We start from the raw sequence: 14,263 nt of genomic DNA, 5'->3' as shown, positions 1-14,263 counted from the left end.
TCACTTCCGTTTTTCTTTTCTTTTGAAGGTGGTTTACAATTAGTTGAAAAATAATGAAATCTAAATAAAATGGAAAAAATAATTACTAATTACTTCACAGAAAAAAAAAGATAAAAACACACCAGCTGTGTCAGTCTATAAACTCTATGACTTCTTGAGAGGTAGTTAGTGTAGCTGTTAAGAGAAGGCTTTGGGGTTAGTCTGCTTGGTACTTATCTATCTTATTTCACTAATATGAAACGAATATTACTTGTGGGACAGTATAGCATAGTGGTTAAAAATACAAGCTCTGGAGTCAGACCAGCTGGGTTTGAATTCTTACTTAACCACTTACACAGATGCCTACACGCACATGGAAAGTTACTGTGCTTCTGCATCTCATCTTCCCCATCTATAAAATGGGGAAAGGACCGAAGTCAGAACCATGGTCCATCAGGTCCACTGATGGGTGGTACCACAGAAATCACAAACATACATGTCACTGTCTCCTGTGGTCTCCACAGGTGCCCTAAGGTGACTGTCCCAACTACTCTCCATTCTTATTACCCTATTTATTTATTCTGCATTTAGAACAATTGGTGATTATATGGTTATCACTGGTTTAGTTTACTTGTTACTGTTTTGCCATTTAATGTTACAGAACAAAACTGTCTACTTCACACCATATCCCCACTGCCTAGCTCAGTGTAAGCAAGTAACAGGTGCCTCAATAAATCCTTGTTAAAAGAAGAAGTGAAAGGCTGAATAACTGAGCTCTTCATCAACCCCAGTATTTAGAGATATACAAAAATCTCAGTTTCTTCACAATCCACTCTCTACGCATCAATAAAAAGTTTTATCTAAACTATTTTCAGAGCTACTTATATTTTTGGTCTACTTTATGACTTGGAACATATATATATATATATATATATATATATCTCTGTTTTTTCTTTGTCACCCAGGCTGGAGTGCAGTGGCACGATCTTGGCTCACTGCAAACTCTGACTCCCAGGTTCAAGCAATTCTCCTGCCTCAGCCTCCCGAGTAGGTGGGATTACAGATATGCACCAAGATGCCCGGTTAATTTTTGTATTTTTAGTAGAGGCGGGGTTTCACCATGCTGGCCAGGTTGGTCTCAAACTCCTGACCTCAGGTGATCTCCCCACCTCGGCCTCCCAAAGTGCTGGGATTACAGGCATGAGCCACTGCGCCTGGCCTGGAACTAAAGTATTTTTTAATTCTACTACCAACTGTACAAAATCTGTTCTAAATTTTACTTGTCTTAAATTTTCCCTCATTAAAGGTATGAAGTTGAATATGTGCATGCACTTGAACAAAGATAATTTCAAACCTCGGTCTACAACCAAGATCAGTAGCATTACACACAGGAGCATGGACGCCTAGGGTTACACAAGCATGGGAGTATTACTATAATCAATTACCAGAACTTCAACTTCTATTTATAATCCTTACAAAAACTAGCTTGCTCAAGAGCACCTGTGTGGAGCGATCTGGTTTTCTAATCCCACTTCCCCTTTCAAGCACCTTTTTTCTACTTTACAAAAGAAAGGCACATTTCTGATCTAACATGCATTGCCTGAGTGCTGAAAAACTTCCTGGGTGCCAAGAGGGACAAATAAAATACTGGTATCTATGAAGCCTTTATTCGATGCATTATAAACTCTTCATTGAGAGGTTCAAATACTACCTTGTCTTATTATTTGTTTCTGTTAAGGGTGAAGCACAATGGGAAATGTATGTGGGGCATATGTTGAGATGGTCTAAATTCAAATATGTTATAGAATACTGATCATTTTGATATAGTGACTTTGACTCTTTCCCCACCACTGACAAAGAATGCACTGCCCTGGGAGAAAGCCCCATGAAAGGAAGCCAAAGAGATCATCTGTGAGAAACCATCTGTGATGTTTCATTTCATCCGGGTGAAAAACCTACAGCAAGTTTCCATGACTTCTCTCACTCTCTCTCTTTTTCTCTCTCTATCCATTCACTCATCTACTCACCTGAAAGTAAGGTTGTTTAAGATTTATGTAAGCAATGGTGGGAAATACCAATTTCCGACAGAGTGTACCTTCTTTGAATTTTCACCGTTCTTAGGAACAAGAAAAGCCTGAGTGAATGTTCGACCCACCTCTCAGTCTGTGGCTCAGATACGTATAATACACAATTTAAAGAAGGCAGAGGTAAAAAGTCCTACAGCTACCGCTGTGGTTTGGATGCTTGTCCTCTCAAACCTCAGGCTGAAATTTGATCCCAGTGTTAAAGGTGAGGCCTAGCGGGAGGTGTTTGGGTCCTGGGGGTGGAACCCTCATGAACAGATGAATGTTCTCTCTTGGGGGTGACTGAGTTGTTTCTCTATTAGTTCCCACCAGAGCTGGTCGTTAAGAAGAGTCTGGCGCCTCCCGACTCTTTCTTTTGCTTCCTCTCTTGGCATGTGATCTCTGCACATGCCGGCTCCCCGTGCCTTCCACCACGAGTGGAAGAAGTCTGAGGCCTTACCAGATGCAAAACACCCAATCTTGAACTTTCCAGCCATCAAAATTTTTAGCCAAATAACCTTTTACATGATAAATTATCCAGCTTCAGGTATTCCTTTAAAGCAACACAAATTGACTAAGATAGTCACCTTAACATAATATTCTAGTACATCTTAGAAGAAAAGAAACTAGGCCGGGCGCGGTGGCTCAAGCCTGTAATCCCAGCACTTTGAGAGGCCAAGACAGGCGGATCACGAGGTCAGGAAATCGAGACCATCCTGGCTAACACAGTGAAACCCCGTCTCTACTAAAAAAAATACAAAAAACTAGCCGGGCGAGGTGGCGGGCGCCTGTAGTCCCAGCTACTCGGGAGGCTAGGCAGGAGAATGGCGTAAACCCGGGAGGCGGAGCTTGCAGTGAGCTGAGATCCGGCCACTGTACTCCAGCCCGGGCGACAGAGCGAGACTCCGTCTCAAAAAAAAAAAAAAAAGAAGAAGAAAAGAAACTGATATTAGAGGAATGTTTTGTAGTTTCTTGAATATTTGTTTAGACTCACAAAAGAAACACTGCCATTAAACTTTGTCAAAAGGTGACTGAATACATAAATATAGTCATCCCTTGGTATCCATGAAGGACTGGTTCCAGGACCTCCCATGAATACTGAAATGCATAGATGCTTAAGTCTTTACTATATAATACTGTAGTATTTGTATATAACCTAAGCACATCCTCTTGTATACTGAATCATCTCTAGACTATTCTTAACGCCTAATACATTGTAAATGGCATGTAAACAGTTGTTATGCCATATTGTTTAGGAAATAATGACAAAGAAAAAAGTCTGTATATGTTCAGTGTAAATGCAACTTAAAAAAAATATTTTCTGTCCTCAGTAGGTTGAATCCACAGATATGGAACTTGCTGATATGGAGGGCCAAATGTACATTTACTTTTTATTTGGACACAAACGCCAAGTCACCCGTCACTTCTAAACCACTCTCCTCTGTTCATTTAATTATTCTTCCCAAGTACCTGTTAGACATAGACAAATTGAACAGCATTGTGGAATCTACTACAAATAATGTCCATATAGTCAGGTACAGTGGCTTGCATCTGCAATCCAGCTACTCAGGAGACGGAGATGGGAGACTGTTTGAGGCCAGGAGTTCAAGACCAGCCTGGGACCTCATCTCTTAAAAAGTTTCAAAAAATTAACTGGGCATAGTAGCACACGCCCATAGTCCCAGCTACTCCAGAGGCTGAAGTGGGAAGATTGCTTGAGCCTAGGAGTTTGAGGCTATAGTGAGCCATGATTTCACCACTGCACTCCAACCTGGGCAACAGAGGGAGACTCTGTTTCTGAAAAATAAGAAAACAATAATTTTTAAATGCCCCTAACAAAAAAAATTATACAATTGTATGTCCTCTAAGCCTCACATTTACTAATGGTACAATAGTTCTATTTCTACTATTAGTCTACTGCATATCATCATCACATTAACAGGGTAAAGGAGAAAAATATGATCATGGCAACATGAGAAGAAAAAGCATTTAATAAAAGTCAGTATCTATTCATGATAAAATTTCTTAGCAAAGCAGGAGCTCCCTTAATCTAATAAAGGTTATTTATCCCCTAAAAACATAACAAAACACAAAAACCTATTGCATATTCCATAGTTAACGTGAAATACTAAAGTTTTCCCCTCCCCCCACAAAGATGGGGAAGAAACAGGATACCTGCGCGTATAACTTTTATTTATGACTATGTGGGAGACCCTAGCTGATGTAGTAAGAGAAGAAAAAGAAATCGATGACATAAGAATTGGAAAAGAAGAAATAAAACTACTATTATTTGAAGATGACATGATTGCATGCCAATAAAATATAAAACATATACTATTACAATTACTAAGACAAAGTATTAGAATTAATAAGTTAACTTAGTATTATGTACTGAATGTGTGTGCCCACTCCTGCTCTCAATTCTGCGTCGAATCCCTCAACCACAATGTGACAGTATTTGGAGGTGGTGTCTTTGGGAAGTAATTAGGTCATGAGAATGGGACCATCATAAGGGATTAGTGCCCTTATAAGAAGAGCAAGAGATCCTCTAGTCCGTGCAGCTGTCCAGGAAAGGACCCAGAAGCACACAGCCAGGAAGGCAGCCATCTGCAAGCCAGGAGGAGCCTCCTCACCAGAACCAGACCATGCTGGCACCTGACCGCAGACTTCTCAGTCTTAAGAACTGTGAGAAAATAAATTTCTGTTGTTTAAGCCGTCCAGTCTATGGTATTCTGTTATAACAGACGGACTAGACTAAGACATTCAGTCATGCTGCTGGTGTAAGACCAGCATATAAAAATCAATTGTATATCTAAATAAGTAGAAAATAAAATTTAAAAATCTATATAACTACATAAAAACCAAATATCTCAGAATCATCTGACAAAACATGCATAAAACTTTTACATTAAAACTACAAAACAGTAAGAAAAGTTAAAGAAGACCTTTAAAAACAAAAGGATATACTTTTGTTTTTATGGGCATTGGAAGACTTAAACATTTTGGCATTGTCAATTCTCCCCAAATTGATCTAATCTAAAGATTCAATATAAATTCAATTAAAAATCCAGCCAGCGGGCATGATGGCTCACCATGCCTGTAATCCCAGCACTTTGAGAGGCTAAGGCAGGTGGATCATGAGATCAGGAGATCAAGACAATCCTGGCTAACACGGTGAAACCCCATCTCTACTAAAAATATAAAAAATTAGCCAGGCATGGTGGCAGGCGCCTGTAGTCCCAGCTACTCGGGAGGCTGAGGGAGGAGAATCGCTTGAACCTGGGAGGTGGAGGTTGCAGTGAGCCGAGATCGCACCACTGCACTCCAGCCTGGGTGACAGAGTAAGACTCTGACAAAGAAAGAAAAGAAAGACAAGAAAGACAGAAAGACAGAAAGAAAGACAGAAAGAAAGACAGAAAAAGACAGAAGGAAGGAAGGAAAGGAAAGAAGGAAGGAAAGGAAGGAAGGAAGGAAGGAAGGAAGGAAGGAAGGAAGGAGGGAGGGAGGGAGGGAGGGAGGGAGGGAGGGAGGGAGGGAGGGAGGGAGGAAAGGAAAGAAAGAAAGAAAGAAAGAAAGAAAGAAAGAAAGAAAGAAAGAAAGAAAGAAAGAAAGAAAGAAAGAAAGAAAGAGAAAGAGAAAGAGAAAGAGAAAGAGAAAGAGAAAGAGAAAGAGAAAAAGAAAGAAAGAAAGAAAGAAAGAAAGAAAGAAAGAAAGAAAGGAAGGAAGGAAGGAAGGAAGGAAGGAAGGAAGAAAGGAAGGAAGAAAGGAAAGAAAGAAAACAGCAACTTTTGGGTATGAAGTTGGCTTCTTGTTTTTTTCTTTCTTTCTTTCTTTTTTTTTGGTGGAAATTGAAAAGCTGACTCTAAAATTTATTTTAAAACACAATGGGCTAAAAATAGCCAAGCTAATTCTGAAGAAAACACAAAGCTCTAGGACTTATACTGCCAGACATCAAGATTACAAAGTTATATAATAAAGAGAGTGTGATATTGGCACAAAGATAGACAAACAGACCAATGCAACATCACAGAGAGTCAAGGGAAGTGTTAATGTTGCAGCCTCAAATCTGAAGGCAGCCTGTGGGCAGAACTGCTTCCTCCCCAGGGGACCTACATGTTTTCTCTTAAGGCATTCAACTAATTAGATGAGACCCTCTCACATTATAGAAAGTGATCTGCTTTACTCAAAATCTACTGATTTAAGTATTAATGATATCTTAAAAATATCAAGACTGGTTTTTGACCAAACACTGAGGCAAATATGACAAATATTAAGACGAGATAAAGAGAAGTGGCTGAAATGCAAGTGTTCCACCGTATTATTCTCTATACTTTTCTATGTTTAAAATATTTCCAATGGACACAAAGAGATCAAGGTATATATTTAGTATCTTTAAATTTGGAAAGACTCCTGGTTTATTGTAGTTCTGATAATTTACAGCAGACACACAATTCTCAGAGACAGCCCAAAGAATCAGAAAATTTAATGAGGCTAAGAGATTAAATATATCCATTGTTAACTTTTTAGTTAGCTAATTATTATAACCTAAACCTAAGGTTAGTCTGGATACCTTCCCCACGTCCTAAACAACCCACAGAAAATCTCATAGGTTTGAATTAACAAAGATCAAATATCATATCTAATATAAACAGATTGTTTTCTATAGTCTTTAATAAATTCATTGATTCATTCAACATGTGCTATGGACTAACCTGAACATCCAGAGGTATTCAAGAAAGAACAGACAACATCACTACTCTCATGAAGCTTTATAGTCAAGCATGACAGACAGACAATAAGCAAACAAAACCAAAAAATCTTCTCTGAGATTTGCTAAGTGCTATGAATGACATAAAACCAGGCAGCAGAGATTTACTGGGGATGGGAGATGGAGTGAAGTCACTTTGGATAGGAAAGGCCTCTGTGATGATGTGATGTTTAAATAGGGAACTACAAATGCAAAGATCTGAAATAGAAGGTAGCAAATAACTAGATACACATGATCACATGGGCGTAATAAATTAGACATAAGCTTTCTAAGCCTATGGAAATACAGGGCCATTTATCATGTGTAGTTTGAAGTTTTGGAATTCTTTTTAAAAAGTAAAACTAGAAATAACTTGTTTCCTATCCATAAACATTTAAGTAAGTGTCATGCCTAGGTCATATAGCATGACTCCTTATGTGGTATTTAAGTAAAAACAGTATTCGGGTATTAAATTGAAATAAAGTAACACTGAAAATAAATAACAAGGAATCCTTAAGGTATTTACTGGAAGAAACCAGTAAAAGTCAACCTTTTTCTTACATATGTACCAACCATTTAGAAAAGACAACACACTGTAAATATATTCCTGGGAACAGGTGCTATGGAATAAAGAAAGCAAACTTAGGCAGGGATCAAAAAAGCAGGTGACTACAAACGGTAAAATAATATTACAGTAAGACATTAAACATCTGTATCATATTTCAGCACATGTGTTAACACTCGCATTTTTCTTGAAGCTATATTTTCTTGGGAATGGATATAGCAAATAGTGAATCTTCTCATTTCAATTCTAAAAAAATAATCTAAAGTATACTTGCAGAGAGGCAAGCTCTTAGTTATCAGCTATATCCCAGATGGCCCTCTAGGAGCATTTAAAGGCCACCCCCTTAAGTCACTGTCCAACATACTGAGGTAGATAATATGGCCAATACAATGATGAGAATTACAAAGAAGGAAATAAAACAGAAAATGCTGTTGCTATGGTCTGAATATTTGTGCCTGCCCCAAATGCATATGTTAAAACCTAATCACCAACATGATGGCTGGAGGTGGGGCCTTTGGGAGGTAATTAGAACCCCCATGAATGGGATTCGTGGCCTTATAAGGGGCTGAAGAGACTAGAGTTCTCTCCTTTCACCATATGAGGACTGTAGTAGGCTGTTCTTGCATTGCTATAAAGAAATACCTGAGCTTAGGTCATTTATAAAGACAAGAGGTTTAGTTAGCTCACGGTTGTGCAGGCTTTACAGGAAGCATAGCGTTGGCATCTGCTTGGCTTCTGGGGAAGCTCAGGAAGCTTACAATCATGGCAGAAGGTAAAGTGGGAGCAGGCATGTCACATGGCCAGAGCAGGAACAAGAGTTTGAGTGGGGGAGGTGCTATACACTTTTAAATGACCAAATCTCACAAGAACTCACCATCATGAAGACAGCACCAGGGATCTGCCCCCATGATGCAGACACCTCCCACCAGGCCCCACCTCCAGCATTGGGGATTACAATTCAACAGGAGATTTGGGTGGGAACAAATGTCCAAACTATATCAAGGACACATTTAAAAGGTACCATCTGGCTGGGCGTGGTGGCTCAAGCCTGTAATCCCAGCACTTTGGGAGGCCGAGACGGGTGGATCACGAGGTCAGGAGATCGAGACCATCCTGGCTAACACGGTGAAACCCCGTCTCTACTAAAAAAATACAAAAAACTAGCCGGGCGAGGTGGTGGGCGCCTGTAGTCCCAGCTACTCGGGAGGCTGAGGCAGGAGAATGGCGTGAACCTGGGAGGCGGAGCTTGCAGTGAGCTGCGATCCGGCCACTGCACTCCAGCCTGGGCGAGAGAGCCAGACTCCGTCTCAAAAAAAAAAAAAAAAAAAAAAGGTACCATCTGTGAACCAGAAAGTGGGCCCTCCCCAGACTCCAGATTTGCCAGCTCCTTGCTCTTGGACTTCCTGGCCTACAAAAGTGCCAGAAAAAAATTTCTGTTGTTTATAAGCCACCCAGTTTATGGTATTTTTATTATAGCAGCCCAAATGGACTAAGACAGTTGTCCTGTCTTTGTTTATAAAACCATGGCGCTGTGATACTTTCTCTGTTTGCAGTTCTAATAGCTAAATTTCAGAAAATACCAAAGGGAAACATAGAAAGAACCATGGCAGTAAATTAGTGGTCAAGGACCAGACAAATGGAAAAAAACAATTCAAATTCTCCAACCCAGAAGAAACACAGAGGCAGAAAAAAGCCTATGAGATCAGGAAGGATCTGAATAATAATTAGAATGATTTTTCAAATCTGAAAATTAAGAGCCATGAAACAACACTGAAGATTAAAAGAGGTTGTATGAAGACAACTTCTTCCTTTTCTGACAATTTATTTTAATCACCATTTTAAGGAAATGTATGGAACATCTTATTCGTGAGGTGAGACAAAATGAAAGTAATTTTCAAAAAAACCCAAATAAAGTATTGGATAAAATCATGGATTCAAAGACTTACTTTGAATCCTGTTTTACTACTTTCTAGCTGTGAAATATGAGACAAATTTTTTAACTTCTCTATCCCTCAGTTCCCCATCTTTTGAAACGGTGATTGTGAGGATGAAATGAGTAAAGGGCTTAGAACAGTGCTTGCCAAATGATAAGTGCTTAAAAAAACTTTAGCCATAGCTCCACGTGTAGAAAAAAGTTAACACAGCAGACCTGACTGCAATTCTGCTTACAAGCCTGGCCCTTGACTGGCCTCTGGGAACTTGGATTTCAGGAAGGTTCCTACCACCATTAACTGGGAAGAGTTGATCACTGTGCTTAAAACTGTTTGTGCAAATATATGGCTCCCATTGAAAACCTGCTTTCCTTCTGCGAGTCTGAAATTTTGGCACACGCCAGGCAGAGACGCCAATGTGATCAGCCCACAATTAGACCCTGGGCACTGAGTCTCTACTGAGCTTCCCTGGTTGGCATATTTTACATGTGTGGTCACAGCTTACTGCTGGGGAATTGTGTTCTCTGTGACTCCACTGGAAGGGAACAGTGGGAAACTGGCAGCTGATTTCCCCTGGACTTCACCCCATGTACCCTTCCCTGTGCTGATTTTGCATAGAATCCTTTCACTGTAATAAATCATAGCCCTGAATATGACTGTAGGTGGAGTCTTGGAAGTCCTTCTAGTGAATCATCGAATCTAGCGTTGGCCCTTGAGGACCCATCAACACACTTGGACACAGTTAATCAATTATTTTGTCGTAGGTGTAAGTGCTATAAAATGCACTTTAATAAATATTGAATTCAAGTTCAAGAAAAGCGATTTTTAGATACAATACCTTGATAAAAACAGAAACACTGCATGATTTCTTCTCATAAATAATGAATGCAATAAAAATGTTAAGCTTCAATGACATGATCACTAAATTATATCAGTATTTCCTAATACTATGGTTTTAGGTTATATGAAAATAAATACTTAGCTTACAACCTCTAAATGATATTCAATATAAGAGCAATAAAAGGTCAGAAATACTCGGTCATATTCTTTAAACAGCAACAGAAGATAAAGTAAAGCTAAAATGCCAGAACTACTAAGCTTTAGAAATGCATTACTAATTTTGTATATTTTCTATATCTCTTACAAATAAGCGGATACTCTTTTCTAACACTTATCAAATCTTATGGTCTACCTAATAAATCAATATTTGGAAAGCAGAATTTAGAAGGAAAAGTTTGGGAAACAAAGTATTTAAGAATTCACATGAGTTTCTGTTTTTGGATACTCAGATCAACCCCCCAATGAAAAAAACTAAAGATGCTGGATAAGACACTAAAACAAAACCACCTTAAAAGGACTAAAGAATTAAAAAGAGCTGGCAGGCCAAATTCTTGAGGCTAGCTTGAACCCAAATAGGTTAGTGGAAAGAAAGTTGGCATCCCAAAGCCACCTTTGCCCCAAAGGCATTCACTCACATCATGCACTGGGGTTGTGGTCTGGTAACCCACATGTGGGGACGAGGTCAGAAGTGAAGATACAGGACTTTCCCAATTTGGATCATCTCACAGGATAACTTTCCCACATTAAGGTGAAATCCAAAGGACTACATGAAAGTTTCCCTGTTGCTGAGCAAAGGAGTAAGAGAAAAATGAAATAAAAAAACGATAATTCACCCCTGAGAAGTTATGAGTGTTGATTGACCCTCACTAGGAGATTCCCTGGGATCCTGGGTCTAAACATACCTTGAGTGAGTATAGAAACTTCTATCTGTGGATCTGTTTTAATATAGTCCTGTACTGATGGTGCTCCAAGGAGCCTGGCAAAAACACATAAACCACTCTGATTTCAAACTGGGCTCGTGAATTCTCCATAAATTATTTTTCAAGGTCGGTGAGCTCCAGAAAGTTGAATACAAACAAGTTTACGAGGAAACTAGTCACAATGAGCAAGAACCAGCAGAAGCAGACATAAATAGACTTTGACTATATGTTCTATGTTTAAAAATAAATAACTTGAAGTGACTTCAGGGAATACAAAACTATAAAATGTAACATAGGGGATTTTAATAAATGTTTGGTTATAACCTTTTAATACCTTTGTACTTTTAATTCATTAAAAATACTTAAGAGCTTGAGGTACCATGGTAGAAATTAAGAGTTTTTCAAAGTAGCAGAAAACAATGTATTGTCAAAAGCAAGAGGTTTCTGATTATATATGTTTATAATTAAGGTTATAAACTTTCCAAGGCAATATTCTATTTACATTAAAATAGCAAAATCTGTACCAAATATAAGAACAGGAAATTCTCCCTAATTCGCTGTATGAGGCCAATATAACCTTGAAATGAAACAAAGCAAGAAAGTAAAATTACACCTCCATTTTAGACACTCATTTTAGATACACACACAAGCACGCCCGCACACACACACCACCCTAAGTAAAATATTAGCAAACTGAATCCAACTGTGCATTAAAAAGCTAATAGGATAGTACAATTGGGTTTATATCAAAAATGTAAAAGATGAACTGATATTAAAACTATACATATATATACAGACATGTTATTCATTACATTAATGAATTTCAAAAAATAACATCTCGATATAGAAAAGGCATATAGTGAAATTTAATGCCAATTCTTGATTTTTTTTTTTTTTTTTTTGAGACGGATTCCCACTCCGTCGCCCAGGCTGGAGTGCAGTGGCGTGATCTCGGCTCACTGCAAGCTCCGCTTCCCAGGTTCACGCCATTCTCCTGTGCCCACCACCACACCCGGCTTAATTTTTGTATTTTTAGTAGAGACGGGGTTTCACCATGTTAGCCAGGATGGTCTTGATCTCCTGACCTCGTGATCTGCCTGCCTTGGCCTCCCAAAGTGCTGGGATTACTGGTGTGAGCCACCATGCCCAGCCTTGATTTTTTTTTAAATTTAAGTTCTGGGATACATGTGTGGAATGTGCAGGTTTGTTACATAGGTATACAAGTGCCATGGTGGTTTGCTGCACCTATCAATCTGTCATCTAGGTTTTAAGCCCCACATGCATTAGGTATTTGTCCTAATGCTCTCCCTCCCCTTGTCCCCCACCCCCTGACGGGCCCCAGTGTGTGGTGTTCCCCTCCCAGAGTCCATGTGTTCTCATCAATTCTTGATTTTTAAAAAACTCATGATAAACTAGACCAGATGAGAAATTCTTTAATCTGAGAAAGGATCTAACCCCTACAGCTATGATCAAATTAACTGATAAAATATTGAAATCTTTCCCTTTGAATTTCAGAACAAGACACTATCACCCCTGTAAGTCCTAGCCAGTGCATATGTCAGCAAAAAGAAATAAATGATACAAGGATTGGAAAGGAAGAAAGAATTACTATTTTCCACTGATATCATTATCTTTGTGGATCCTTAAAAATCTACAAAGTTAGCAAGGTTATTAGCTAGAAGATTAACATACAAAAAGCAATTTCGTTTCTATTGTTTCTACAGGTAATTTAAAAAACATAATTTTCAAAAGCTACCATTTATAATAGCAACAAAAACTATAAAATATGTAGGAAGAAATCCAATAAAAGAAGAAAAAAAGCTGTGTGCAATATAGAGTAGTAATTAAAAGTATGAACTTTATATCTAGGCACCTTGGGTTAGAATCTTGCCTCTGCTATTAACTAGCTGTGTGATCTACAGTAAGTTGTTAACCTCTCTGTGCCTCAGTTTCCTATGTGCAATATCTCATAATAATAGGATCTACCTCAAAAGACTGCTGTAAAGACTGGATACAAATAGAATGGGGCTTGGCATATAAGAAATACAGTATAAGTGAAAACCATCGTGATAATGATAGTGATAGTAGTGTGATGAAATTATAAGAATTTTCTGAAAGGCTTTCAAGAATACCCAATGAAAAATATATCATATTTATGGATAGGAAGACAATATTATTGAGATGTCAACTCTCCAGAAATTCATCTGTAAAGTAAATGTTAATCAAAATGTGAACGAAGTTTTTGGTTCTTAACAAGTTAGTTTCTGGAATTATTATGAGAAAACAAAGAGCTGGAAATAATCAATACACTGCTAAAGACGAAAAGTAAGAAGGGAGACTTGCCCTACCAGTGTTAAGATTTTATGAGGACAGTGAGAAACTGGTGCAGAGACAGATTAAATGACCAATGAAACAGGATAGAAAACACAGGAGCAGAGGCAGCAAAGCAGAACAGCAGAGAAAAGAGGGCACATTCAGTAAACAGAGGGGAAAATACTGATTGTCCATATGGAAAAGGTGACACTGGGTTCTCACACACGCCATACTCATGAATCAATTCTAGAAGAATTACAGATTTAATATTCAAGAGCCAAACCTTAAATTTTATGAAGAAAATATAGGTAATAGGTCTCTGACTTTGGGGGTAATGAAGGGTTTCTTAAACAGGACACAAGCCCTCTAACTATGACAAAGATTCATAAATTTAACCAAACTAAATTTTACTTATGTCTCAAAAGACACTTGAAGAAAGTGAAAAGACAAGCCACAAGCTGGGAGAAGATATTTGTTAACTAGACCGAATATTTGTACTGAGAACATATATAAAGAACACATTCACATAAACAGAAAATGCAATCGAAAAATGGGTCAAAACCGTGAACAGGCATGTCACAGAGAAGACTAGTAAACGTGAAGAGATAAGAGAGAGAACTCAGCACTAATCAGGGTAACACAAATCAAGCCGACAATGAGATATTAAACCCACTCAACGGGGAAAGATTAAGAAGTCTGGCGGTCGGGTGGGCGCGGTGGCTCACGCCTGTAATCCCAGCACTTTGGGAGGCTGAGGTGGGCGGAACACGAGGTCAGGAGATCGAGACCATCCTGGCTAACACAGTGAAACCTCGTCTCTACTAAAAATACAAAAAATTAGCCAGGCGTGGTGGCGGGCGCCTGTAGTCCCAGCTACCCGGGAGGCTGAGGCAAGAGAATGGCGT

General features: G+C 38.8%; 2 protein-coding genes across 4 annotated transcripts in view; one reads left to right on the top strand and one right to left on the bottom strand.

Moving 5' to 3' along the window:
- Nucleotides 1–14,263, top strand: part of PSMC1 (proteasome 26S subunit, ATPase 1) — a 1,015,066-nt gene that overhangs the window by 628,884 nt on the left and 371,919 nt on the right. The window lies entirely within an intron of this gene.
- The window catches only part of EFCAB11 (EF-hand calcium binding domain 11), a 170,643-nt gene that overhangs the window by 95,989 nt on the left and 60,391 nt on the right, over nt 1–14,263 (bottom strand). Inside the window, exon 6 of one of the 3 annotated variants that reach the window (XM_050799181.1) lies at nt 10,874–10,910. The exons of the other annotated variants lie outside the window; for them this stretch is intronic. Coding sequence (XP_050655138.1) covers nt 10,889–10,910 — 22 coding nt within the window. The 3' untranslated portion in view covers nt 10,874–10,888. Of the gene's footprint in view, nt 1–10,873; nt 10,911–14,263 lie in introns of those variants that run through there. 3 annotated transcript variants of the gene reach the window in all.

The sequence above is a fragment of the Macaca thibetana genome, chromosome 7 (assembly GCF_024542745.1).
Source record: "Macaca thibetana thibetana isolate TM-01 chromosome 7, ASM2454274v1, whole genome shotgun sequence".
NCBI classification, from domain to species: Eukaryota; Metazoa; Chordata; class Mammalia; order Primates; family Cercopithecidae; genus Macaca; species Macaca thibetana.
This window is presented reverse-complemented; position numbering and strand designations above follow the sequence as displayed.